The 27,865-nt window shown below is 54.1% G+C and overlaps 1 protein-coding gene across 3 annotated transcripts in view; it reads left to right on the top strand.

The window, feature by feature from the left end:
- Positions 1-27,064, top strand: part of LMO1 (LIM domain only 1) — a 56,204-nt gene extending 29,140 nt beyond the window's left edge. For all 3 annotated transcript variants that reach the window (XM_033862498.2, XM_033862496.2, XM_073808597.1), the window contains exons 2-4: positions 21,769-21,982; positions 24,771-24,896; positions 26,693-27,064. In XM_033862498.2, coding sequence (XP_033718389.1) covers positions 21,771-21,982; positions 24,771-24,896; positions 26,693-26,798 — 444 coding nt within the window. In that variant the 5' untranslated portion in view covers positions 21,769-21,770 and the 3' untranslated portion in view covers positions 26,799-27,064. The remainder of the gene's footprint in view (positions 1-21,768; positions 21,983-24,770; positions 24,897-26,692) is intronic.
- Positions 27,065-27,865: the final 801 nt, after the last annotated feature.

The raw sequence follows: 27,865 nt of genomic DNA, 5'->3' as shown, positions 1-27,865 counted from the left end.
GTTATTCTGTTTCTAGGCCTTGATTTCTAATTTCCACTTGGAGATTACTTTTATAAATTTCTTAAGTCCTTCCACTTTTTTTCCTCTCTCAGTATAATTTTCCTCTCATACGCCGCTATGTTCTGAGCTTATTGGTTTGCTCTTATTTTAAATTAAACTTGCTGGTTTCAAATATTGAAATGACATCTTTGTGTCTGTACTTCGGTTTAGCAAAATATTACAGTCTGACGCTTTCCGCTTAATAATTTAAGGGAGGCATTCTGTCGGCCCTCACTGGGTGCTGATAACTTATGACTCAACCAACGCAAGCCTTAAACTCCCTGACATTTTAATATTGTGTGGTAGGAGCGGCCACCCCTCTGCTCTGAGTCTCAGTGGAGAAAAATCCATGTGGTACCCCAGAAGGGAGTTTTAATAATTCAACTTTGCTGGTTGGCACAATGACTTGATAGAGAAGGGGAGGGAGGCCGGTTCTTCTCGGGTAAGTGGGAGCAGCTCTGGTCTGGGCTCCGATGGCTCCCACGAGCACCCGCTCCATCCTGTCTTTCCTCTCCCCTGAATCTTTAAAAACTCCAATTCCTGATCCCTTGGTGACAGATTGTCCAGGAAGGATTTGGGGCTGGGGTGGAGGGGCTGCCTGTGGGTGCCGTCATGAATTCTTGAACTCTCTGTTTCTCAGTTTTCCCGTTTGTAAAACAAGTGGAACTGGCTCGGGCTTTGAGTCAGACAGCCTGGGTTCAAATCCCGCCTCGGCCACTGAATAATTCTAGGTAGTAAACTGAATAGTAATTCTTACTGGTAAGATGGGTATGATCACGAACAGCTTTTAGGTCTGTTGAGCCTTCACCCAGCACATCTCTTGTTGGTCTTAGAGATGGTTGGTGCGGTCTCCCTACCCTTCCTAGGGTTTTAAGAGGAGCAAGGGAGAAAGCGGATGTGGGTGTGCTTTGGAACGTTTACTCTGCTCCAGACATGCCTGGGGTTCAGAGCTCTGGCAGGACTGTTCTTTGGAGAGGACCCAGGGTGATGGCTCCGCGAGGAAGTGGGTCAGCTCCACCCACTTTCCTGGTCTGCCCAGTGGAGAGCAGGGAGCCTGCTGTCCTCTGTCCTCTCCTTACAACACTACACAGCAAGGATGGGGCTCCAGAAGGAAGCTCACAGCAGCAGGGGTTGTAGGGCAGAGATCTGTCCACAAGCTCTGTCTCTCTGGCCTGAAGAAAGGCCCCTACTGTCCTGTGTGTGTATGCCAGTGTGGTGGTGTATTAGTTATCTCTTGCTGTGTAACAAATTATTTCACAATTTAGCAGCTTAAAGCAACACCCATTTTTTAATCTCACAGCATCTGTGGGTCAGGAGTCCAGGTACAGCTCAGCTGGGTCCTCTGCTCAGGGTCTCTCACAGACGATGATCAACGCGCTGGCCGGGGCTGTGGTCTCATCTGAAGGTTCATCCGGGGGAGTGAGCTTTCACGCTCACTCATGTGGTTGTTGGTGGGATTCCGTTCCTCATGGGCTGCTGGACTGAGGGCCTCCGTTCCTCACTGACGGCTGATCAGAGGCCGCCCTCGGTTCCATACCTCGTGGGCTTCCTCATTAGGACAGCTTGCTTCCTAAAGCCATCAAGAGAGAGTGTCTGCTAGCAAGCAGGAAGTCACAGTCTTTTATAAGATGTGACAAATGTAATCACAGATGTGACATTCCATCAGTTTTGCTGTATTTTCTTCCTTGGGAGCAAGTCTCTAGGCCCAGCTCATACTCAAGGAAGTGGGGCAGGGGGCTACACAGGGTATGAAGACCCTGTGTCACAGAGGATCATTAGGGCCATTTTAGGAACTGGCCTACTGTGAGAGGTCAGCCTCTGGAACAGCATCTTAGGCCCCAAGGTGCCCAAGGTATCGGGAGGCCTGGTACCTCTGTTTCCTACATCACCTCACCCCAGGGAAGGCCACAGATGTCTCAAAGCCTTTCGTTTCATCTTCACAGCACCTTTGGGAGGCTGGAGATCAAACACTAGCCCCATTTTGCAGAGGAGGAGGCTATGCCCAGAGAGGGCAAGCTTGCAAAGCGGCCATCCATGACTCCAGGGCCTCTCTTCTGACTCAGAGGAGGTGAGGGTGCTTCCTTCCTGAGCCAGCCTCCCCACAGCTGTTGGACTGGGGGCCTCAACCCCTCGCTGGCTGTTGCCGGGCCGGGTGGAGACGGCGTCTTTGAGGTGGCCTGGGCAGAGGCCACTTCAGCAGTTCCTCACATGGGAACAGGGCTGAAGGAGGCTCTCCTCTGGGCTGGGACCAGAACTCATGCATCCTCATCCTGGCTCTGCCACCAGCTCCCGTTCCTTGGGAATGTCCCAGCACGTCCCCGGGCAGGCCTCCTTTCCTCTCTGGGTTTACGCTTTCCCACTGATGTTTCAAGGGCCGCTGGCCGCTTGATGCCTCGTGGTACCGTGCATGGAGACATGACCACGGGTGGGGAACGGGTGGGGTGAGGCCAAGGCCAGGAGACAGAACCCACCCCGTTGACGTTTCTGTGTCTTTCTTTGGTCTCCTGGGGTCAGGAGGAGTAGAGATCCCAGGTGAGAGCATTTGTGGCCTCCAGCCCTCTATACTTGATCTTGCCATGTTTGAATCCAGGTGGACGGCCCCATCCCTGGCTGCTCCCAGGCAGAGCCTCAACTAGGAGACAGAGGGGACCCTCGGGGTAGGCCCAAAGCCTGGAGGCCAGTGAACGAGTCACAGCCTCAGACCTGAGAGGACCCTGGTCAATGATCTCCTTTTATCGCTGGGTGGGGGGTGGGGGGACGGAGACACCAAGAAGCATCTATTTCCTCTCTCAGCTGACGTTGAGATACTCAGCTGAAATCTCAGCTGAGATACTTTCTGAGTAGAAAAGCCTGGGGCCCAGCAGAGGCTGCATCCAACCTGGGGTGGGACATCAGGGCTGAACCCCATCTCTTTGCCTGTCAGTCAGAGGCTGTCTCTTGCAGGTGGCTGCTCTCACCCCAGCCAGAAGCTGTTTCCCGACCGCCAGGCATCTTGGCAGGGGCTAGGGCTCCGGAGGAGCAGAGGGCAGTGGGCAGGGCTACCTCGGGCACCAGGTCCTGACCCGGTACTCAGCCCAAGTGCAGAGTGTGATGTTTTGACCTGCCTTTTTGCCCCGAGGATGTGTTCACGCTACTCTTTGATCCTCAGAATGCTTTATCAGAGCGGTGCTAAAATACGCCTTATATAACGAAAATAACATCTCACTAGTATTACTGAAAATGCAAAGGAACAAAATGATCCAGGAAAAAACGGAAGTTGGTTGAAATCATGAACGCAGAGCAAAACTGGCAGCAGCTAAGACTGCACCTGGCAAAATATGTTATTGACTAAAAATTGACAGAGGAATCAAATCTTCCTGATAAAATTTTTCTGCCGGAGTTGGCTCAGGAAATATTTTCTGGTAGAAATAATTACTACAAAAGAAGTCTCGGCAACAGTGGAAGTTCTCATTTGTAAGATTTGATTTGAGCCCAAAGTTGATCATAAACCAAATAGTCACTTAAAAATAATTTATCCCAATGAAAATAATTTCAATAAAATGACAATGGAGAAAGAGGAAGAAATGGTTTAACTCTAGTGAATAGAAAGTTGATCAAGGCATTGAACTGACTTAATGAAGCTCCCTAAGAACTACTTTCTTGATCAAAAATCATCAATGTTGATACAATTCTTATTAACATATAGGTGTTAGGGGCTAGCCCTTAGTAGATGTTTAGTAAATATTTGTTGAGTGACCTGTGAGTGAATGAGTTAACAGGTGAAGGAGGGTGGGAGGAGAGCAGAGAGAATCATAAGAGTTCCTTTAACCCAGAGAGAGGGCACATTTCCATTTTATCAAGATCATTTGGGCTACTCTGGAATGTTTTTCGACACCACCAAGCTATTCTCCAATTCTCAATGGTCACCTACTGTGTGTCCTACAAATTTAACTCAGTTCTGACCCTGTCTACGTAGAGATGACAGGTTAAGGGCTCAGTCCCACCAGACTGCTTCCACTTCAGAGGCCTTTCGCAAGTCCAGGTTGTCACCTGTACTTCTGACCAACACACGGTAAATCGGGGTTCACCCCCTCCTCAGGTGAGATAGTTTCCTAGAATGGCTCACAAAGCTCAGGGAAACATTGCCTTACTTTTACCAGTTTACTCTAAGGAAATGATAAAGGATAGAGATGAACAGGTAGAGGAAGAGGTACCTAGGGTGAGGTCTGGAAGGGTCCCGAGCACGGCAGCAGCGTCTGTCCCTGTGGAGTTGGGGTACATGTGGACATGTTCACCAACCCAGACCTTATCAGATCTTGTATAGAACTTCTTCACTGGCCACTCCCCAGCCTTTCCTGGAAGTGAGCGGGTGAGGCAGAAAGTTCTACCCCTCTAATCGTTTGGTCTTTCTGGTGACCAGCCCCATCCTGAGGCTACCTAGGGCCCTCACCCTAAGTCACCTCATTAACGTAAACTCAGAGGTGCTCAAAAGGGACTCCTTATGAATAACAGAAGATAATCCTATCACTCAGAAAATTCCGAGGATTTTAGGAGCTCTGTGCCAAGGAACCTGGAACAAAGACCAAATATATTATTATACTCCATCTACTCTGTGGAGAATAATTGGAGGGGATAAAACTAGGGGCAGAAAATAAAAATAAAAAACAGCCATGATGTAGAAGGGAAGTGTTCTTCCTTTGGAGCTTTATAGTGTGACCACTGTAGTGTGACCTCCAGCCTCAGACTGCCCCCCGCACCTTCCTTCCAGCAGTTTCCTTCCTTCCAAGCTTGCAGTCTGGGCCTGGGGCAGCAGCGGGGGGATGCAGATGGTGGTCCAGATGGTCAGAGAGGAGGCAGTTGAAGTCCGGGAAAGAAATGGTGGAGGGCATGACTAGAGCTGTGGCCTTGGGAATGTGGCGGGCTCCTCTGAGGTCTCCTGGTGGTCAAGATCTTGGCTAGAGAGTCTCAGCTACCAGCAGCAGGGCCTGAGTTTCTGGAGTTGAGCCCCAGGGAAGGCGGACTCTGACTGCAAGCCTGTCCTCACCCACTCTTGTCCCGGAGGCCCCTGCTGGCCCTGCCCAGCTTTGGCCGGAGGCTTCCGCGGCCCCTACACGTCCTCTTCTGTGGCTGCCCTGCGACTGGACCAAGATCCTGGCTTTCCAGACTCCAAAGGAGTGAGCCAAAGCCTGTAGGCCTGAGGCAGGCGGGAGCACACCGGGGCAGGGAAACGGCAAGTCCAGACCTGCCCAGCTACCCACTTCCGAACTCCTGTGATCTCATGTGATCTGTCTGTGAAATGTTTCGTGGCCTTCCCAGCTCCGGGCCGGTTTCCTTTCTCAGACGGGCTTCCACGAAAGCTCCTGATTCTGGGAAAGAGCTAAGTCTCTCTACCCTTATCTGTGTCTAATACAGTCCTCCCCCTGATTATATATGTGAGTAGGACTGGCCCGACAAGAGCGGAACCTGTGTCTAAGAGCACTTCCGCGGGGAGCTGAGTCTAAGGCCCTGCCTCTGCAGTGAACTGTCCCTCGGGGCATCTTTGTACAGCACTGCTCCTGCCTGGCTGCCCAGGGCCTAGAGAGCCACCCAGCCCATTCCACACTGGCCACACTCTTCTCCCCACGGCCCACATTCCCAGGTGCTCTGCCTTCCCTTCCAGGGTGAAGGCTTTGGATTCTTTCCCTCAAGAGGAGAGAAACCCCAATAGCGTCCGTCCAGACCCCAGATTCACGGGCGGCTGGGTGCACCCTGCCACAGCGTAGGCCTGACTCCCTCTGCCGGCCACATGCTTCATCTTGAGTCACCCTCTCAGATTAGCCACAGTGGGTGCTGCCCTAGCCTGGGCACTGAACTCTCTCCCTCCAGCAGTTTTCATTTGACCCAAAGGCAGCCCTGTTGCCTTCCTTCCTGGCCTACGTGGCCTGCATCTGAGCTTGCACACCCTGTCTTGGGCGGGGCTCTCAGGCCCTGGGAGAGGATAGCACTCTTTACTGAACCTCGGCTGGGGGCCTGGAGGACCTCACTCTGACCCTATTCATACTGCATGTACCGTAACTTGTGGTACCCAATGTAGGACAAGCTTGGGGTCTAAAACAGGGACCCTCCCCAAGAGTGTGCCCAGTTTGCAGGTGGGGCATAGGCCTCGGAGGATGCAGAAATTTCAACAGAGATCTCAGAAGACAAAACACGAGTGTAGTAGTGGAAGCGAATGGGTCAGAGAAGAGTGATGGATCCAGTAGGGTCTGAGTTGCCTAGGAACAGGGCTGGAAGAGTGGGCACAGTCAGATTTCTGGTTGGGAGGGACTGGGGAGGGAAGCAAGGGGGTGCTCTGGAGCCCTTCCCTATGAAGTAGCTGGGGCGAGGTAGGGTGACCAGGGCCCGGCCTCTTTGAGGGCTGGCTGCTGGACCTCCCAGGACCCCTCTCCTGACCCCAGGACTTAATTTTTTATGAACTGGTTTCTCCTGTTCTCAAAGGAATATTTGTTTTGTTGTTTGTTTGTTTTGCCTTTCTTTATAACAACTTTATTGAAAATAATTTGCATGCCACCAAATTAACCTTTTAAAAATGTGCATTTCAGTGGTTTTTAGTATATTTAGAGTTGTGTGACCATCACCATTATCTAATTCAAGAACATTTTCATCACCCTAAAAAGAGACTCCATGTTCATTAGCAGTCACTCCCCATTCCCCTCCTCCCTGGCAACCACTAATTTACTTTCTGTCTCTCTGGATATGTCGTATAAATGGAATCATACAAGATGTGGTCTTTGTGGCTGACTTTTTCCCTAGCATAGTGTTTCCAAGGTTCACCCACGTCGTAGCGTGTCTCAGTACTTCATTTCTTTTCATTTCCCAATAATATTCCATTATATGTATATACTACATTTTATTCATTCATCAGTTTATGGGCATTTGAGTTGTTTCTCCTTTTTAGCTATTGTGAATAATGCTGCTGTGAACATTCACATACAAGTTTTTGTGTGGACATATGTTTTCATTTTTCTTGGGTATATATTTAGGAGTGGAATTGCTGAGTCATATGGTAATTCTATGTTTAGGGGTATTTGTTTTTCACTTTAAATAAACAGTACGAGAGTGTGTAGGAGAGACACCATCCTTGGCTGTCTGAGCTTTGGGAAAGGAGGTTGCCTGCAGCCTGGTCCCCCGGGCTCCTAGGGGTCAGTGGAACCTTGGGTAAGTCCTTTCCCCTGCTGGCTTCAGTTTTCTGATCAGTGAAATGGGATTCTTACGGATCCCTGCTTGCCTCAAGGGCTTTTGTTAGTAATTACTACTTACATAGCGTGTCAAGGATGGCAAAGCCTTCCGCTTGTTTTAGCTGCTTTGCTTCTTTGGCCCCACAACTTGGGTATTATTACTCGAGTTTTGCTGATGGGGAAGCTGAAGCTCAGAGAGGCTAAAGAACTTGACTGAGTTTACATTGTGGGTTAATGGCAGAACCTGAACTTGAACCCAGACTCATCAGAGTTCAGGTCCCTGGCCTGAACTCCTGTCTCACCTGTGTCTCTGGGCAAAGCAGGGCATTATGCAAGGGAGATCCCTGTCTGAGCAACCATCACATTCTATTCTCCATCCTGGGTGCTGGGAAGTCAGGGCCCAGACGTGGCAAGGTGTGGGCTCTGAGGCAGAATGGTGCTCTAGGAATCAGGACTTTGCAAAAGTCCCCTTTTGCCTGTGTGACTTTGGATAAATTGCTCCACCTCTCTGAGCCTCAATTTCCCCCCATCCACAAAATTGAAACAGTAATTATTACTCAAAGCACTGGAAGGGGAACATGGTAAGATGTTGTATAGGAAATGCCAAGCACGATGCTGGGCAGGGAGAAGGTGTTAGGTTATAGAACACCCGAGGAGGGCTGGAAGAGGGTGCAGAGTGCCGCGGGACCTTTGAGGAGAAGCGGCTGGATTCTGGGCTGGTCAGAGCCAGTGTTAGGGAGGGAAGGTGAGAGAAAGTGGGCTGTGCCAGTGTTCTCCAGCCCGGGGCTGCCAGAAACCAGGAGGGGTTTCCAGGGGTCTCACAAAAACCTCCCGTCTCCAGGAGAGTTTGTAGACAGGCCCTGCGGGTACCAGCAGTCCTCACCCCCAGCCTAGCCCACAGCTGCCTGAGAGGGGGGCTTGCCTGACTGCCTAAGTTAACCCAAATGGTAAGAAAACACTTTAAATTTATTGTGACATTTGGATTTAATTAAAAAGTACACACTTAGGGAAGTAGAACATAATGGGGAGAGAGGCAGGGTGGCTTTTCCCCTCCTTTCTTCCCCAAACTAATTAGCGTTGTATTTTAAATTGTTTATGTGCCGCTAATCATCGTAATAAATCATTTATACTGAAAAAGACACAGTTGGCTGTGCCCGCCACGCAGGTTCCGCTCTCCGGGCTCTATCGTGAACAAATTGATCTGGAAGTGAATTTATTAACCACTGGGGAAGAAATCATTAGTGCTTCCTCTAAACATTCCCCAGGTACGCTTTATTGCCGCAGTTTACGCTGTAACTAAAAGAGCATTACCCAGGCCCATGTTGTAATTTCCTTACAGAGCTGGCAGCCCACTCCCAAGCCAGGGGGTGGGAGGGGTTCAGGAGTCCCTGCCTCCTCGCCCATAAGTGGTCTGGTGACCCCAGCTCTTTCCCAGGGCTGCTCATTCCAGAAGCGGCCCCTTGAGGTCTCTGCAGGCCCAAGGCCTTGGCTACCTTCCTGGTGCCTCTCAGAGGAAGAGTGGTTCACAGTCGATCGTGTTTCTGTCTCGGGCGTGTGGCTTACAGTTGGGGGTTTAGCCTCGGGTCTGGAGAACTGAGGGGCAGGGGCTGGGAGTCATTGAGGTCCTACAGGCTTGTTGTGGACCAGCTTCCCCACCCGGAGGTGGGAAGGCGTCAGCGGTAGGCTGATTGTGCGCTTAGGGGAACCAGCGTGGCTGAGCAGGAACCCTGGCAGGAACAGCGGCTGCTGGGAGCATCCTCTACCTGCAGGCGCCCCAGGGCCCTCCTCCTGCGGGCCCTGGGCCCTCCTCCTAGGTTTGGCTGGAGCAGTCTGTTCTGCTCAGCTTCCCGCTGAGGCCCGCTGCCCCGTGTGTCCCCGTCCACCTCACAGGGCAGGGCCAGGGTGGCGCTGCGTATGCCAGGCATGGTCTGACAGATGACAGGCAGCATGGCAGCTCCCTGGCTACAGATACCCTGCCTCAGGTCGTGCAGCCTGTGGCCACAGCAGCCTTCCCAGCAGCCTGGCTACCCTGTGATTGCTTTCTCTCCCTTGGCACTGGGGGATTCAGACCACTCTCACTTCCCAGGGCCTGCACTCCAAGACCCTCCCAGCAGGCTTTCTCCCACCAGGTTTCTCGAAGGGAAATTCACTTCTGAACCAATACCTTCTCCCTAGGAGCCCATGGCTGCTCTGGGATACAAATCCCTGCCTGTCTGACTCCAAAGCTCATGTTCTTAACAGCTTCATCCACTGGGGGCCCATGAGCCTCCTCAGCCAGGTTGGGGGTGCATGGGGATCTAGCTCACGTGGGCCTTGCCTTCGGCTCTTTTCATCTGGGTCTGCAAAGCAAGGGGGAGCAGCCCCCGAGGCCTCAACAGGAAGCCCCAGGACGGCACCTCAGGCAAGTACCCCAAGGTCGTGCTGGGTCCACAAGAGCCGGAGGCGCTCCTGTCCCTGCGGCTCCCGGGGTCTTTCTCCCAGCTCCCTCATCCTCCCCTCCCTCACGCAGCCCAGTGGCTAGCAGATGGGCCCTGGCTGCTTTGAGAAGCAGGCAGGACCCAGCAGCTGGCTAGACCAAGCCTGCCTGGAGGGTCCCCTCCTTGTGTCTAGAGAACACATTTAAAAGTTTGAATTCAAAATTGATTTTGAAGGGCCCTAATCTCCGATCCCCTGGCGCTCATGGTGTGTCTGCAGCTCCTGCCAGACTCTCGTTTTCTGGTTCAGCGCATTGGTGCTCGCGTCTCTGTTGCTGTGAAATTGAGACTCGTCTGAGAGTCGGTGCCCTCCTCCTCTGTGGAGACGGCAGGCCCCTTGGGAGCCATGTTTCATTAGATGGGTGACGTGGGCTTTCCGGGTGCCCAGGGAGCAGTTGAGTTGCTGTCTGGGGAATGCAGCTTCCAGACGCTTCCCGCTAGTTCCCGTAGCTGTGCAGCTCCAAGCGGCATCCTGCCTAGGGCTCTGGGGGCCAGCTCCAGCAGCCCAGGATGGGATGGGGCTTGGAGGAGGCTACAGATAGAGAAAGACTTGGGACCTGGGGATTTTCTGTAGCAAACTTCAGGGGCTTTTTCCTCCTACTGGTCCTCAGAGGCTCAGACTAGGCGGGGAGTGGGTTACATCGTTAAGCCAGAAGGACCCTCAAGTGGAGAGTGGCAGGGGCTAGGTCTGTGCCAGGGACGAGCGGTGCCCTGGCCACAGGTACAAAGGGAAAGCCTGAACTGCCAAGGTTACACAGATGCCTGAGCTCCAGGACTCCACTGCAACCCGAGAGTTGGGATGTAGTATTTACGCATGACGAGAGGCACTGAGGGGGGGCTTCCTTCCTCATGGGTCTGCAGGGCTGAAGGACAGGATTCCTGCCCCTTTATCTAAGGAGTAGAGGGTTTATATCTGCACAGGAGCAGTCATTTCTCAGCTGGAGCCCTGGGGTGGGCCTATTCAGATTCCAGATAGTGGCAGGCGGGACCTAGGCACTGCCACAGTTGAATCTGCCTTTGTTTCTTAGAGCTGCGTGGCTACAGGTGTGTGGTACAGGGCAGCACCAAGCCAGATTAAGGGTCCCATCTCTGGGGAGCCTGCCCGTCTGCGTCAGCCCACTCTGCCCAGCAGACTCTTGCCAGTAATATCTGGATGGATTCCGTTCAGTCTCTTCATTCATTAACTGAACTGATTAAAAAACTGGTTAAAAAGTGACCGCTATGGGGTTCAACCCTGGGGACACAGTGGTGAACAAGACAGAGCCCCCAAAATAGGCCTTCATGGGGCTTACATTCTTATAATAAAATTCTTAAACATTTTCTTAGGTAAAATCACAAAAAAGTAAAACAGTTACAGATTGTGGTAAAAAACTGAGAAGGAAATGACCAGGGAGTCGTTTAAATAAGGAAATAAAGAGATCAAGGCTGGCCTCTCTGAGATGGTATTTAAGCTGAAGCCCCCAAATGAGAAGGAGCCAGGCACATGAAGAGACAAGGAAGGGTGTTCTGGGAAGAGGGGAACAGCAGGTGCAAAGGCCCTGAGGCAGAAGGGAGGTCTGGAGTGTGGCTGAAGCACATTGCGGGTGGAGGGGCAGAGGCCAGACCACATAAGGATACCCTGGGCTTCATGAAGAGTGTGGATGGTATTCCCAGCCCACTGGAAGATAAGGAAGGGTTTCAAGCTGAGCAGTGACCTGACCTACTTTGTTTTGAAAGATTTCTCCAGCTGCTATTTGAAGCTGGATTGTAGATCCTAAACAAGGAGCTGGTGGGGTGCTTAGCTGATAGTGCAGTGAGAGATAGTGGTGGCTCTGGAAATGGAGAGAAGCAGGTGGCACGGGGTGGGGACCAAGCAGGGAAGAGGGGATGAGGATGATGGAAGATCTGAAGATGACTCTGAGTTTCTGGCCTGAGCACCCGGCTGGATGATGGTGTCAGGACTGTGAGGGGAAGCCTGGGTAAGGGTACAGGTTTCGGGGGAGGAGATCTAGAGGCCTATTTTGGATCTGTTGCTTTCTAGATGTGTCTGGGGCTTTACAGAGACAACCTGAGGATGAGAAGAGAAGGCCTACACCCGTGCCGGAGGAGCACACGTCGCAGATAACTATGCACTTAACGTAGGCATCATTCCCTGTGACAAACTCCAAAGAGCACATGCAGCTTCTGATGTTTCAAAGCGCCCCTCAGATTCTGTTTGCAGCTGCTCCCGTGTCTCTCGGTACATTGTCCAGGTCCCCTTCAAGTTATCGACTGGGTCCCCTAAAGCCGTTGCCCAACAGCAGGCTGTGCTGGGTTCGGCTTCCCTCAGCAAGGAAGACCCCTGAGGTACGTGTGGAAACTCCTCAGCCCCTCCATCTCTCCACACTGGAAGGTCCCCGCGGGCTTAGGCATCTGGACCCACCATTCCTCAGGATGTTTGTCTCTGCTAGAACCTGCCGCAGAAATGCCTGCTGCTTCGGACTGCTGCATAGGAAATGGGTCCTCTGGGGGGATACTGGGGACCAGAGGCCCATCCTTCCCCGATTTGTCCCTGTAAGGTGTGTTTCAGAGCTGCCTTCTTTTGGCAGGGCCCAGTTTGGGTCCAAGAAGAAGTTCACTTACCCCATTGCTTAGGAAAAAAAAAGACACGATGCTGCCTCTAGAGAGAGCAGGAAGGGGGTGGGGCATTTCCTGGCCAGCGGCCTGGGTCCAGAGCCCTGCTTGGCCACTCACAGGATGCCCCTGGGCCGGTTGTGTGATTTCCCTGACCTCAGGGTCATGATGAGAGAGAGCCTTAGCGAGTATAAAGCATTTGGCCCGCAGTAGGCATTCGGTGCGAGGTGTTGTCATGTGGTCAAACGCCGCAGTTGTCTGGGGATGGGACTGGACAGTGCTTTCCGTCGGCCTCTACCGTGGTGATCTGCGGAGACCAGGAGGAACTTGGCACTTCAGAGACCGCAAGCGTTTGCTGGACCCCCTTTCAATTTCTTACCTCCAGCTCCCCCCACACCCTCCCCCTCCCCTCATTCACACAGAGCCCCTGGCCGTTGACTGAGGCTCCCCGACTCTTGTGGCTCTGGGTCTGGAACCACCAGCTCTCCCCTCACAGCCCAGCTCTCCCCAGTGAGGCTTCTTCATCTCTGTCAAGGCTGCGATGCAAACATCTCTGCTCTGCCTCTGCATGGCCTTCCTGCTCCCCTCCCAGCCCCTGTGCTGTCTTTGTCCTTAGATTCTGGTCTGTGTCCCCTTTTCTGGCCCTGCCAGAAGCCCTTTCAAGATCCCACAGCAGCAGGAGCTTCTGAAGGAACAACAGGTGAGAAGCAGTAGCCTGTGACCCACCAGAGCCTGGAGACAGTGCACTGCCTGTCATTCCTCCTGGTCTTAGTCCGGGCCCTGCTCTAAGCTTGCCCCCCTGAGTGCCGCCCTAGCATCACCTGTGTCCAGGCTGCACCGATGCTGCCCCAGCAAACCTTCTTCACCTGGGCTGTTCAGGGAGGTCACGGGGTGTGTTCTGGGTGAGAAACGGAACTCTGGATTCTGGCAGGCCAGGGCTCCAATCCTCCCCCTGCCACCTGTCAGCTGTGTGACCTCGGGTAATGGCCTGAACCTCTCTGGGCCTCTGCCGAGTGCGGTAATCATTTAGTGCCTCAGGGTTAAAATGAGGATTCACTGAGACAACAGATGTAGTGAACAGCGGGTAAATGGTGGGTTTTATGAAGAGGCATATAAAGTCTTGACGGAGACTGAGGGTCTCCTTCTTAGGTTTTTGGTGTTGCTGAGGTATCATATATATGCAGTAAAAGGCACAAGTCTCAAATGTTCAGTTCAGTGACGTTTTCTGTTATGTATGCACCCATTTAAACACCACCCAGATCAAGATAAAGGACATATCCAGGACCTCAGCAGGCTTCCCCACACCTCCTGCCAGGTGATGATACACCCCATTATTCTGATGTTGATCACCATGGATCCATTTTCTGTTTGGGAATTACATATAAGTAGAATGATACAGTATCTACCTTTCTGTGTCTGGCTTCTCTTGTTCCGCATTATACTGTCTGATTAATGCACATTTTGGTGTGTACTGGCGATTCATCCTTTATCATTGCTGTGTACTATTCTATTGCATGACCATAGCATAGTTTATTATCCACTTTACTGTTGATGGACATCTGTGTCGTTTTCAGTTTGGGGCTATTATGAAGAAAACTGCTACAAACATCGTCGTACATCTCTTTTGGTGGATGTAAGCTCTCATTTCTGTTGGGCGCGTACCTAGGAAGAGAATTGGGGGGGTCATCAGATGTGCATAAATTTTCTTAGTTGATCGTTTTTAAGCTACTGTGTCCAACATCGTTATAAGTATTTCATATCCATTATCTAATTCAGTCCTCCAAATAATCCTTTAAAGTAGTCTGTTCTCAGTTAGCAGGTGAGTATATTGAGGCAGAGCTGGGGAGTGATGGAGTCAGAATTCCAGCTGAGGCCATCTTGTCTGCAGGGACCACCGTCAGTGTGTACCCGCCTGCCTCTTCTCTCGGAGCCCCTTGAGGGGCACTGCTAGAGTCAAAGGGGCCCGTCCCCCCGCCGTGCTGGCCGCCATCCCGGGAGCCAAGCCCCCGAACCCCTAGGGGAGTTGGAGGCCACAGGAACCCCACTTCCCTCCCTCATCAAATCCAATGAGCAGCTACCAGCGAGGGGCTGTGCACAGAGGCGGTAATGAGCGTGCTCTAGGTGGCTGTAGCCGTGCGCTTCAACAGTTGTTCTCGTTGGCTTTTGATTCCAAATGAGTAGGAAATGCTATTAGTTCAGGCCTCGCCTGGTGCGTGGCAAGGCCCTGGGATAGGAGTGCAGTGAGACGAGAAATTGTGGAGATAAAACTGGTGTGAAATGGAGGCCTTCGCACGAGGCTGGATGTGTCCGTGCGAAATGAAGTTACTTCTGAGAAAACGAGATTTAAAGAGATTCTGCAAAATTAGATTACACTTTCAAATTTCCTTATTAAACAGGATTGACGCCGAGGAGGGGCCGCTGGCTGGCTCTGTTTGGGATCCTACTCTGCAGTTCCAGGCCCGGGTGTGGGCCCCCCGCTGGGTACAAGCACCTTGCAGGTGGCAGGGACCCAGACCCTACCCCTCCAGCAGCTGACATGGGTGTGACGATTGTGGGACTCATCACTTCTGGATAATTTCCCCTGCTTTGCCTGGGTCCACGTGGGCGAAACCTCAGGGCTTGCGCTCCTCCATTTCCTGGGGCAAGTGGAATTAAAAACAGAGCACCAGTCTTCTCATTCGTGGGTTTTGTTCAAATCAGAGCTTGATTTATAGCTACGATCCACTTTTTGGAAGGGTAGTTTTTTAAAAGGCCGTAAGTGTGCATGTGACGGCTCAGGCGTATGTGTGTGTATTTTTACGTGACACCCACGCATGCGTGTCCTTGGATGCAGGGGTGTGTCTTTTCATGCAACTTACTGAGCACCTACCGTATGCTGGCGCTGTGCTGGAGCCTGGAATAAAGCTGTTCTGGGGAGAATAAGCAGACGCAGTCCCGCCTCTCGTGGACCTTGTATGCATGTGTGTGATGACACGTATGTGTGAAAGTGTGTGTGCAGCTGTGTATGTTTGCACGTGTGACCTACATGTGCATACCTTCTGTGTCTCCTAATCTCTGTGATGTCTTCCTCCCCGGTCTACTAGCATCTCAAGGTAAGCTGCGCACCACCTGGCATCAGAGCAGTTTAGTCCAGTACTCGGACCCTGAAGACAAGCTGCCAGGGTTCAAATCCCAGCTCTGTCTCATTCTGTGTGACCCATGACAAGTCACAACCTTTCTTGTGCCTTAGTTTTCCCATTGTTAAAATGGGAATAGGTTTCATCTGGAAGGGTATTTGCTGGTTTCTGTGATGAAAGAGGTGCATTTAATGCAAGGTCTTATCCTACATACGCCTGAGGACATCCTTAGAAGTACAAGCTAGAATCATTCCCACTGTGCAGCTGGGGAGACAGACAGGCCTTGAGAGCCACAGTGATTTATCCAGGATCAAGAACAGGGCTCCACACAGGAGGCCGGACAGGAGCTGATCCATGGAGCCCCTGCTCTATCTGCCTGCAGGAGTGCAGGTGCCCCACACCAGCAGCGGAGCCTAGGACAGGCTCAGGGGGGAAAACGTGTCAACAGTAGACAGGAATGGGGCCTGTGTGGTACCTGTCTCATAAAGCAGTTGTGAGCTGAGCACTGCTCAGTGTTCAGTCAGTGATATCTCCCTGCAGAATGCCCTTAGCCCCCAGAAGAGTCCAGCCCAGGCTCCCTGCCTGTCCCCCAGTGTGAGAAAAGGAAGCCCCAGCACTGTGCTGGGCAGCTGTGTTTTGCTGTGTGGGCATGGATTTGGAACAGTACTGAGGCGTATGGGGAGATGATGAGAAATCCCAAGCCTACACCTGCCTGTGCCCCAGGCCTCCCAGGGCACACAGAGGGACCTGCCCTGAACTGTCGCCCCCTGAGCTGCCACAGCCCCCTTCTCCTCTGACTGTCCCTGAAGCAGCCTGTGGGACAGATGGGGCTGACCTCCTGCACACATTTGCAGTGGCCACTAGACTATCCTTTGGGTAAGGCTGGACACTAACCAGTGCCTGCGTGACTTGAACCATGGTTGCACATTCAAATCGGGTAATATCCTCCAAATGTGCCCATCACTGTTGTAGCAGCCTGAGATGGAGCTGTGACTAAGGTCATCCTTCCCCATGTGCTGAATGGGGTGACACCAATCAGAGCTAACTTTTGACTGCCAGGTTCGGTTAGTCCTGAGCACTTCACACGTATTAGCTCCTGGATCCCTCATGGAAATTCTATGAGGGCTCTTCTCATATTCATTTTATAACAGAGAGGTACAGAGGAGTTAAGGTCATATAGTCAAAGGTGTCAGATAAACCCAAACTGAAGGAAACTCCATAATAACTGGCCCGTACTCTTCAAAAATGCTAGTGTCTTGAAACACAAAGAAAGGCTTAGGAATTCTTCCAGATTTAAGTAGACTGAACTTGACAGCTGAACGAAATGCGTGATCCAGACTTTTATTTTGCTATAAAAGATATTGGGGGAACTGATGAAATCTGAATGGATAGATAATAGTATTAGATCAATGATAATTTCCTGGTTTTGATCATTGTACTGGAGTTCCGTGAGAGAATGTCCTTGCTCTCAGGAAATCAAACCAAAGTATATATGGGTATAGGGGCTTCATGTCTGAAACCAACTCTCAGATGAGTCAGGAAAAGAATTATAGGAAGGGAGGGAGGGAGGGAGGTAGATGGATAGATAAACAGAGAAGGATAAAGCAAGTATGGCAACATGTTCATATTTAGAGAATCAGGGTAAAGGGTATACAGGAATTCTTTCTATTCTTGCGAAATCTGGAAATTTGAAATGTCAAGATAAAAAGTTAAAAGAGCAAAAAAACAAGTGTCAGAACAGGAAAGGCATCCCAGGGTGCATGTTAACAATACACCAGTTCCTGTTTGTTGGTCCCAGCTGGCCGCCAGACCCTGTGCTGTGGCTTCCTCTGCAGAACCTTATTCTACCCTCACTATGGTCTGGTGGAGGGAGACTAGTATGGCCCCATTTCACAGATGACAGTTGGAAAGGTAAAGGGGTTTGTGCCAAGCCCTCCAGCTACTTGGGACAGTTCCCAGATTGGAAAGTAGGTTCTCTGAGTTCAAAGTCTGTGCTCTTAGCCTCAACTCCACTGCTGACTCTGACCTTTGGGGAAGAGTGGGACAGGCAGGACAAGGCATTTCTTCCTGGAGCAATGGCGGAGGGAAGGCTCTAGGGCAGAAGCAAATGAGATCCATTTGCAGGGTGGAAAGGGATATTATTCCTGGGATTCTACAGGGAGCAGAGCCAGCAGTGCCATGCAGGGGGTGCTGGCACGTGGGAGGGGGCCTCGAGTGCCAGGTAGAGTTCCCAGTGGTGGCCACGGTGGCTTCCAGCAGGAGAGCCACAGGGCACGACCTGACATGGGGCTGGATGGGGTGGGCATTCTGTGGAGGAGGACCTGCCTCAGAGGAGCTCACTGTGAGCAGAGGAAGTGCTGCACAGCCGGGCTCAGTGTGCTGTCCAAACTGGAGGCACGGGTGGGACCGGGAGCCGGTGGCCTTGGCACCTTAGAGAAGTCCCATCTGAGGGACACACTGTCCTGGGATAGGTGGGCAGGAGTTGCTGAGGACTTGGGTCTGGCCTGGCAGACCACTCTCGAGGATGCGGGAAGAGCTGAATGACCTCTGGCAGTGCCTCCCGGTCACCGGGACTGTCTGGCTTTTCCCCAGATTAAAGAGCTGAGGGTAAGTGTCTGGCAGCCAGATGAGTCAGACTGGGAGGCTGCCTCCTTCCACCATCAGCCCGCCCAGGGGAGAGGCGGGGTAGGAGTCTGGCCCATCTCCTCGCAAATGTCGTCCCCCTCACACCCCGAGATTTGGGGGAACACATGGGCTGAGTGAACTGGTTTATTTTGCTGGGTCCCGCGTGTTGCGTCTGAGCGTGAGCCCAGACGCGCAGGCAGGGGCAAGCATCGTCCATTGTAAAATGTCAGTGTTTTCATGAGTGAGTAGTAATTACTGGGTAATGCTTTAAAACCTTTCCTGAAGGAGCGCGAAGCTGTTTTTTTCTAAAGTCGGGAGTACGTTAAAAGGATTACCATGTAGATTTGATTTTTAGATAACACTAAAATGGATCCCAAATGGACTTCAGCAAAGGGATGCTATCTCCTTAATGGAAAGTGCATGGCCCGAGGCTCAGCTCCCAGAGCCGGGCAGGGGAAGGAGGGAGGGAAGAGGTGTCTGCAGGGCCGACAGGCAGGCTGGGTGGGAGCTGGGGAGGCAGGACAGGAAGGGAGAACCCAGACCCTCTGGGGAACATCTTGCTCTATTTGGGAGAAGGAGATTATAGATGCCCCCCTTAAAGGCCCTTCACCTTTCCAGGAGTGTTTTCAAGTCTCCTGGACTAGCCCAATGAGGGCAAACAGCGTGGGTGCTTGGTAAAAAAGGGAGGGGTGAGTCAGACTTCTCCCAGGACCTCAGCCTTCCCAGGCGAAGAAAGCTCATGGTCCCCAGATGCTCTGGGACCTCCTCAGCCAGGCTGGGCCTGGTGTTCCGTGTCTCAGTGGACATCAGACACTGGCAGAAGCCATGTGGCTTCTTAAAGAACCCAGGACCCAGGAAGCAGAGTCCAGCACCCTAAAGCAGTGTATTCAGGCCTTACAGAGCACTTGCTGTATGCCAGGCGGGGGACCTGGGACAGCGTGTGGCTTTGCTCCCCGCATCCTCCCTGCATCCTCTAGGTGCTCGGTCCCACTGGTGATGGAATTACCGGCTACCATGTGGTCCACAGCCCTGCAGGCTCAGCCTCTCTAGGAGCCAGGCCAGGCGGAAGATGGAGCAGGACAGACGCTCCTAGTGCTGGGATCCCCCTTCATTTGGGGGCATAACTTAGTGGGCCAGATGTATCCCCTGAGTAATGATGTTCCAGCCACTCACCCCCCTCCCAGTGATAGCACAAGTATAGAGCCCTGGGAGGGCTCAGGGCTGCTGGGAAGGGAGCCAGGCCTGCTGCTAGCCCTGGGGAGCAAGGGGAAAATCAGCCGTGAGGGGACTAGAGAGAGGCTTGGTCTGGGGTTTTCCAAGCTGGAATGTATATGCATAGCTATGCTGGCTGGGCGCGCCTTCCACAGGCCCCAGGGACAGTAGTTTTACCCTGGGAGCCCCCAGACCTTTCCATATCCAGCTCTTTGAACCCCTCCCCCATTTGATCCCTGTAGGCCAGGCCTAGGAAGGAGCGTCTCAGGCCCCCCTTAGCTCTCGGGTGGGCCTGCTCCCCAGCGGCCTCTCCGGGCTCCCCTGAGCTCTGTGACCGGGCTGGCCCCTGTCAGAGGAGACACAGGCGGGCCTGAGCCCCCTCACTCTCTCAGACCAATTAACCTGTAGAGCTGCATTAAGGAAATTAGGCAGCAAACTCCCCAGCTAGCAGATGGGCCCCGCGGGCACTGGAGGAGGGAGGATGCGCTGCCTCCTTCCTGCCCTCACCTGTCCTGCTGCTCCCGGGTGCTGGGGGGCCGCCCCCTCTCCAAGAGAAGTCTGAGGAGGCAGCGAGGCTGAGACAGAGCATAGGAGGGAGGAAGAACCCCAGAGGCCAGCTTGATCAGTGGCTTACACTAGCTCTTTGGACTGTCTGGGCCTCAGTTCCCCCATGTGTAGAATGAGAGCATTTGCCTGTATGAACTCTGGGGGCCCCTCTCACCTGACCTCTGTGGATTCTGAGACTGAGGTTCTTTGGAAGCTGGTTCTCTCCTGGAGCCTGAGGAAGGGTCACAACCCAGAAGAGGGAAGGGAAAGGAAGCAGCTCTGACTCCGGGCTGGGGGCAGTGAGGGGGAGGGAGGGAGAGGAGGAATGCCAGGGAATAGGAGCTGAACCCAGAGCCCTGAAGAGTGCAGGAGTCCTGTGGAGACCTTGGGCCCAGGGGGAGGGAGTCTTCGGGGGCTTGCTGGAAAACGAGGAGGCAGGAGGGCGTGGGCTGTTCCCCCCAGCGGTGACCCCTCAACCCATCTGAGCCCTTGTGAGGGTCAATTAGACTTAGACAAGTGCAAGGCAACCCCACCATCCAGCTGGGCTCTGAGACTCTCCGCACTTCCCTCCAAGCCTAGTCTTCACCACGCTCGAGCCTCAGGACTCCACATGGATGTCCAGGTTCCCAGACAACATCTGTCCCCACCTCCTTCTCAACTGCCCCTCCCTATGGCCTCAGGGCCGGGGGCTAGGAGCCTGTGCCTCTGTGCACACACATGCCCACGCCTGCACACCTTGCCTGTGTGCACGGGGTATGCGTGAGTGTACATGCTTGCCTGGTGGGAGGTCTGCCCCTCCCTCCGGTCAAGGCTATGCTGAGATTCCTGTCTTTTGTACTTACCACTTCCTTGTATGTCGGGAAGCTCATATGGGCCCTGGGAGAGGGCCAGTGTCTCCAAGATTCTTATCCTGGTAGGATGAGCAAGGATGCTGGGTCACCGGTGCTCCCCTTCCTCAGGCTAGGGCAGGTAGGAAGTTTGAATCTAGCTAGAAACATTCCTGAGGAAAGTGTCAACTAGGCCAGGCCCAGCTACCTCCCCAAGCATTGACCAGGAGTTCCAGAGCTCCTGCTGCCCCCTGGGAGTATCACAGGGGCATCTCACTTTCTTCTTTTTTTTTATTTTTTAAATTTTATTTATTTTTGGCTGCATTGGGTCTTCGTTGCTGCGTGCGGGCTTTCTCTAGTCGCAGCGAGCAGGGGCTACTCTTCGCTGCGCTGCGTAGGCTTCTCATTACGGTGGCTTCTCTTGTTGTAGAGCACCGGCTCTAGGCACGCGGGCTTCAGTAGTTGCGGCGTGGGGGCTCAGTAGTTGTGGCTCGCAGGCTCTAGAGTGCAGGCTCAGCAGTTGTGGCGCACGGGCTCAGTTGCTCCGCGGCATGTGGGATCTTCCCGGACCAGGTATTGAACCCGTGTCCCCTGCATTGGCAGGCGGATTCTTAACCACTGCGCCACCGGGGAAGCCCTCACTTTCTTCTTGACGCCTCCGTAATCAAGAGGCTGTAGCCTGACGTGTTAGGTTAAAATGGTCAAGCACACAGCAGTATGAGGAAGTCTTGAGGTGGCAAAAAGATCTGGGGGTTCTAGTGGACCCCAAGCCCGAGATTCCATTCTCAGGGCTGCCGAAAGAGCCAATGGATGGTGGCTGCATGAGGAGACCTACCGTGGATCCCACGGCACAGGGGGCAGTGGCTGGAAGGAGAGGAACAACTCAGGAGGCGGACCTGAGGACTAGCTGTGTGCCCTGCAGCAGAGCAGATGCGGGGCTCCCGCCGCTTCTGGAGGACCTTCACGGGGCAGGGGAGGAGGCCGTGCCATGCAGGCCACCCAGGGCGGGACCCAGGCCCAGGGGAGGCAGCTGCTGGGGAGACAGGGAGGGCTCCTGGAAGGGGGCAGCAGAGAGAAGCAGAGGGATGTACCCTGAGGTGGGAGGCGCAGGGCCCACCATGTCCATCTGTCTGTCCATCCGCAGGTATGCCGATGCTCTCCGTCCAGCCCAAAGGGAAGCAGAAGGGCTGCGCAGGCTGCAACCGCAAGATCAAAGACCGCTACCTGCTGAAGGCGCTGGACAAGTACTGGCACGAGGACTGCCTCAAGTGCGCCTGCTGTGACTGCCGCCTGGGCGAGGTGGGCTCCACGCTCTACACCAAGGCCAACCTCATCCTGTGCCGGCGCGACTACCTGAGGTGGGCGGCCTCCCACCCCATCCGCCCCCCAGCCCTTCTGCTCAGAAAGCCCCATCCTCCAAGGCTGGCACTGCTCTGCCCTGCTCTAGCCCCAGCATCCTGCCTGCACTCATCCCCGCCCCTGCCCTGCCCCTTGGACTCAGTGCCCAGCACGGGTCCTGGGCGGGCACATCTGTTACCATTGGGCACCCAAGAGAAGCTTCCCGAGGGCACCGGTGTGGCTCTGGCCCTGCCTTTGCCAGGTGCTTTTGACCCACCCCGTCCCTGAAATCTGGGAAGGGACGCCCTGGAGGGGCTTCCAGGAACAGGTGGGGAAGCTCTGACTTCCCTGGGCCCCTCTGGCCTGACGGTCTCCTTCTCAATCTCCCCAGGGCCCAGCTCCCCATCTTCCAGGTGGGCCCTGGGATTAAACACCCCCACGCCTGGGGAGCCTGGTAGGTAGCCAGACCCTAGAAGAGCTGCTGATGCTGGAACTTAAAGACCTGGGTTTGAACTAGTCCTGAACCTCTTCCCCCACCTCAGGTTACCCCTCTGTGAATGGTGAAAAGACTACCGCTTCCCCTCCTGGCATTCCTCAGAGCTCTGACCCACCCTCCTCCACAACCTGGATCCTGTTCCCCGGGGCTCCTCCTCCCCAGTTAACCCTCCCTCAGGCCATCTATGACATCAGCAAGGCTGGAAGGAGGCCACAAAGCAGGGGCCTGGCTGAGACCCAACATCTGCATTTGGCTCCCATGCAGGCTGCTGGGTGGCGGCAGGGCCTTGCGGGGAAGGAAGGCCCATCGCATTAATTAGTAGGTCACGGCCAGGCTTCTTGGGGCTCCCTTTGCTCAGGACTGGGCATGTCGGGGGTAGGGGGGAGGGCGGGGTCATCAGCAGAGGCTCCCCTATTTCCCCGAAGAGCCTAAGATTTACCTGCCTGCACCTTCTCTTTTAACTTCTGCCTTTGCAGGAGTACTTTTTTTTTTTTAAGTGGTGCTATAAACCAGGATGTGTGACTCAGTGCTCCTGACTGGGGCTGGAGGAGAGATGCTGAGGCCAGGAGGAGGGGTTAAGGATGCTTCTGGGGACTCACCCCTCGGCAACCTGGAAGGGGTCTCCGGGTCTGGAGGTTTAGGACATCACCTGGGGGCTGAACCTACCAGGTTGAGGGGAGGTGACAGACCATCTGACGAGTCCACAGGACCTGGAGAGGGACGACCACAGTACAGGGTGGGCTCATCTACAGAGCTGATGCGCCCCCAAGCATCCTGGGCCCTGCCAGCTACCGGAGCCTGAAGGTATTCTCCCGGACGCTGGCAGAGGCTCAGGAATGACTTCGGGGTCTGGTGGGCCAGTGGGCCAGGGTGGACGTGGGTGCGGGGCTTCCTTGAGCTGCTCAGCCCCTGAGAATGGCTGTCCAGAGCCTGCCTCTCTGCAGTCACTTCTCATTGGACTGGTGGCCAGAAAGGCCCCTCTTGGCAAGCAGATGCTGTTGGCCCGGCCTTTGTCTGCCTTAATCTGAGCCACCAGGCAGCTCAGGCTGATGAATAATGGAGCCAAGCTCATCTGCAGGCGCCCGCGCTTGAGCTGGACAAATCAGGGATTAGAGGGCCTCCCGCCCGCCTCTCAGCCCCCTTGCCTCACTTGGGGCTTGCGCTGCCAGTCTGCAGAGCAGAGGCCTGGCTGGCTCAGACCCCTGGAACATTCAGCCAAGGACTGGCCTACATGGGGAAGGAGTGAGTTCCCCGTCCTTAGAGCTTTGCAACCAGCAGCTAAGAGGAGGGGTGCCTGCCCCAAAGAGGCGTTGTGCCAGTTGGCCTTGGGACTTCCTTTTGGCATCAGTACTGTTTTAGAAGCACCTTTGAACAGGATCATCTAGTCCAGCCTTCCCATTTTAAAGAAGGATAAACTGAGGTTCAAGAAAAGGGAGTTAGGGCTTCCCTGGTGGCGCAGTGGTTGAGAGTTCGCCTGCCGATGCAGGGGACACGGGTTCGTGCCCCAGTCCGGGAGGATCCCACATGCCGCGGAGCGGCTGGGCCCGTGAGCCATGGCTGCTGAGCCTGCGCGTCCGGAGCCTGTGCTCCACAACGGGAGAGGCCACGACAGTGAGAGGCCCGCGTACCGCAAAAAAAAAAAAAAAAAAAAAAAAACGGAGTTAGGCAAGTCACACCATGAGTTGGTAGCAGAAAGACCACCCCATAGGGTTGTTGTCAAGATTAAATGAGTTGATCTTTGGAGAGTCCTTAGAACAGTGCCTGGCACATAGCAAACGCTACATAGGCATTAACTAAAGGGGCTGTGACTGAGAGGTTACGGTTTTCACAACAAGCTTGTGAAGAATGCATTATGGTCCCCATTTTACGGTTGAAATAAATGAGGCTCAGAGAGACTCGGTAACTTGCCTGAGGACACACAGCCCATGATCAGCAGACTGTCTCTAAATTCAGGCTTGTGTGAGTCTGGAGTCCTTGCTCAGGGCCCAGCCCAGTGTTCTTCCGGTGACCTCAGGTGCTTGAGGGACCCCAGTGGAAGCCTGGGAGGGGGCATTGTCAGTGAAGCCGGGGGACGGGCAGTGTCAGCCAACACCTGGGTCCCCAGAGTCTCCTTCCTGGGTGAATGCGCCAATTTCTCTGAAGCCTTCTCTCTTAGCAGAATCTAGACACTGTCACCTGTGCTCCTTCCCTCTTGCCCAGGCCCACCTGCTGAACCAGGGGGAGGGCAGGTGGGGCCCTGGATGGAGGCAACTCCCCTGCCCCCCACACCACCCCAACAGGTGCCTGAGCCCTTTGCACCCTTCCCTCTGCAGGCTCTTCGGCACCACAGGAAACTGCGCTGCCTGCAGCAAGCTGATTCCAGCCTTCGAGATGGTGATGCGGGCCCGGGACAATGTATATCACCTCGACTGCTTCGCCTGCCAGCTCTGCAACCAGAGGTGAGTGCTGGCCCGTAACAGACCCAACACACTCAGCAGACCCCAGCCGACACCTGCTGCCACAGACCAGGAGTGCCATGGAGGCATGCATGCAAATGCGGGTTCTGTGTGTGCATGTTGTTGTGAGCATGTATGTTCATGCGTGTGTTTTATGTACACCTGAGCCCTGTAGCCAAATGTGTGCCCTCCGATACCGCATGTACATGTTTGTGGAGTACAAGCTCTGTGCAAATGTAATGGACGGGGCCATGCATGAGCTGTGTGCAGTGTGTGTAGTGTCCATGCATTTATTTTTTTTATATATTTATTATTTATTTTTGGCTGCATTGGGTCTTCATTGCTGCGCACAGGCTTTCTCTAGTTGTGGCGAGTGGGGGCTCTTCGTTGCGGTGCGCGGGCTTCTCATTGTGGTGGCTTCTTTTCGTTGCAGAGCCCTGGCTCTAGGCACATGGGCTTCAGTGGTTGTGGCATGTGGGCTCAGTAGTTGTGGCTTGCGGGCTCTAGAGTGCAGACTCAGTAGTTGTGGCACACAGGCTTAGTTGCTCCGCGGCATATGGGATCTTCCCGGACCAGGACTCGAACCCGTGTCCCCTGCATTGGCAGGTGGATTCTTAACCACTGCGCCACCAGAGGAGTCCCATGCATGTATTGTGCATGCATGTTTTAAACGTGTGAGCACAAGGGTTCTGTATGTATGTCCTGTGCCGTGTGTGTGTGCTACATGCAGGAGCACGCATGGACATTCCAGCGAAAAAGGGTTCCCAGACCTGGAGGGTGAAATCCCCCTGGGGAACGGTCACTCATTTCTGTGATTCTGGTTCCAGCCCAGCCTTGTTTCTGGTCTTTTGGCCCCTACTTTGTGCCCCGAGCCCCATGGGAGACCCTAGGGCCCTAAGGAGCCAGAGCGCTTCAACCCTGGCTGGGGGCCGGGCCCCAGAAGGCAGGCCCTTTTCTCAGGAGCCCCCAGGTGAGGAAGGAGTTCATACAAGTGTTCCCAGAGAGTGAGGTCCAGAGGGACCTGCAGGGAGTGCTGGTTTGGCTGGGACTCTGCCCAGACCTACTGCCGGGAGGGCTCGGTGAAGTTGCAGCGCCACCTGGTGGTTGAAGTGGGATCTGCTGGGACTGAGCCTGTGACCCTGGGGTCCCACTACAGGCCTCAGACACCCTGGGCACGTCTTTGTGGGAAGGGCTGAGTCCTCCAGCGCTTGAGGAGGACCGAGAGGGGCAGAGAGGCAAAGCAGGGCCTTCTTTGGGTTCGAGGGAAGATGATGGGACAGCGTCACCTCCTCCTGGAAGGATGTTCCCGGAAACCCACAGATCCTGTTTAGAGGAAGAGTGCCCTTCCCTGAGCCATTTCCTTAAGCTGGGGAGGGGAACAGAGGGTTGGAAAAGCCAGCCGTTTTATCCCTTCCTCGTGCTCCATCTCTGCCTCTCTCCTTCCCTCTCCTCCGTTGGTCTTCTTCTATTTCTTTGTTCCTCCGCCCTTTCTCCCTCTCTGGCACTGAGGTACATTATTTCTACACCTGCCCTCCGACCCCAGCCCCGCCCCCACCTCCACAGGAGCTCTGACTATGTGGAAGGGCTGTGGCCCGGGCTTATCTGTGTGTCTTACGCCCCAGGCTGCAGGGCCTGGCCGAGAGACTTTCAGGGATCCCCTCTGGAAAGCTCGAGGAGCAGGCTCCCCGGGACCTCACTTCCCACACGTCCACTTCCTGGGCCGGGCGGGGTCCTGTCTGGAGCCGTCACCGTCCACTGGGACCCCTCCATGGCCTCTCTCTCCTGCTTGGATTTTCCAGATTTTGTGTGGGAGACAAATTCTTCCTGAAGAACAACATGATCTTGTGTCAGATGGACTATGAGGAGGGGCAGCTCAATGGCACCTTTGAGCCCCAGGTTCAGTGACGCCCGGCGCCTGGCCGCCCGGCCCGTCCGTCCGCCCGCCCGCCTGCCCACCCGCCCGGCTGGACAGCCGCTCTCCTGCCGATTACAGCTCCTCTGTCCTCGATGGGAGGAAGGGCCCTTCCTCCAGCGCCGCCCGTCTGTGTGTGACCCCTCCTGGGGCCAGGCTGGGCCTGTACAGTCTGTCTTCTGTATATAAATGGGAACATTTATTTTATGAGAAATGTAATGCGATTTTATTACTGGCGTGGATTAAACTTATGAATGTTTCCGGGGAGGTTATTCTGCATTGATCACGTGACTGACACAGACCTGGGGCCCCTCCCCTTGGCTTGGGAGTAAAACAAGACCCTCCCCTTGGTCCTTGGTGGGGGGGGGGGTGCCTGGGGCTCTCGTGTATGCCGTCGCCGGCAGGGTGGCTCCAGGTGGGCTTTGGCGGGAACAAGCTGGAGGGGAGGGGACAACCCCAAGCACCCCCTGAGCCAGAAGGTGGGGCTAGGGTGTCCTCCCCCTCCCCTGGCAGAGCATATATCCTGGCCCCCAAGATGAAAACCTCCCTTCCCTGGGCTCCTGTGTTACATCCACCATTGAAACCCCCCAGACTGCCCAGACAGGGACCCAGCTCTGGCTGCCTCCATGGTAGGACCCCAAATCCTGAGCTCCCTGCTATGGGAGCACCATTCTTAAACCCCTCTTAACCTTCATGGGGACGGACAGCATTTGCTGTCTCTTCCTTACAGCCTGGGCCCAACCTGGGGCCTGCCTTCCTGCTCCCCTGGATGAGTGAGGACAGTTCTGTTTCCCTGTTAACTCAGCCCACGCAGGCGGGAGGTTTTCGTTCATTCCGTCGGCAAATCTGTCTGTCTCAGCCCTGCGCTGCAAGTACCAGACACAAGGATGAATCATGGACTGGACACAGTCCGTGCCCTTGAGGAGAAGGGGGAAAGCCAGGAAAACAAACAGAGCACATCAAGGTGAGGATGAACACCACACCATGGGGAGACCTGGGACAGGCTGGTTCCCTCCAGCAGACGTGGGACCATTTGTGACGACTGCAGAGTCAGACAAGT

Source organism: Tursiops truncatus, chromosome 8, assembly GCF_011762595.2.
Source record: "Tursiops truncatus isolate mTurTru1 chromosome 8, mTurTru1.mat.Y, whole genome shotgun sequence".
Lineage (NCBI taxonomy): Eukaryota > Metazoa > Chordata > Mammalia > Artiodactyla > Delphinidae > Tursiops > Tursiops truncatus.
The sequence above is the reverse complement of the archived record's forward strand: the minus strand, read 5'-3'. Positions and strand labels throughout refer to the sequence as shown.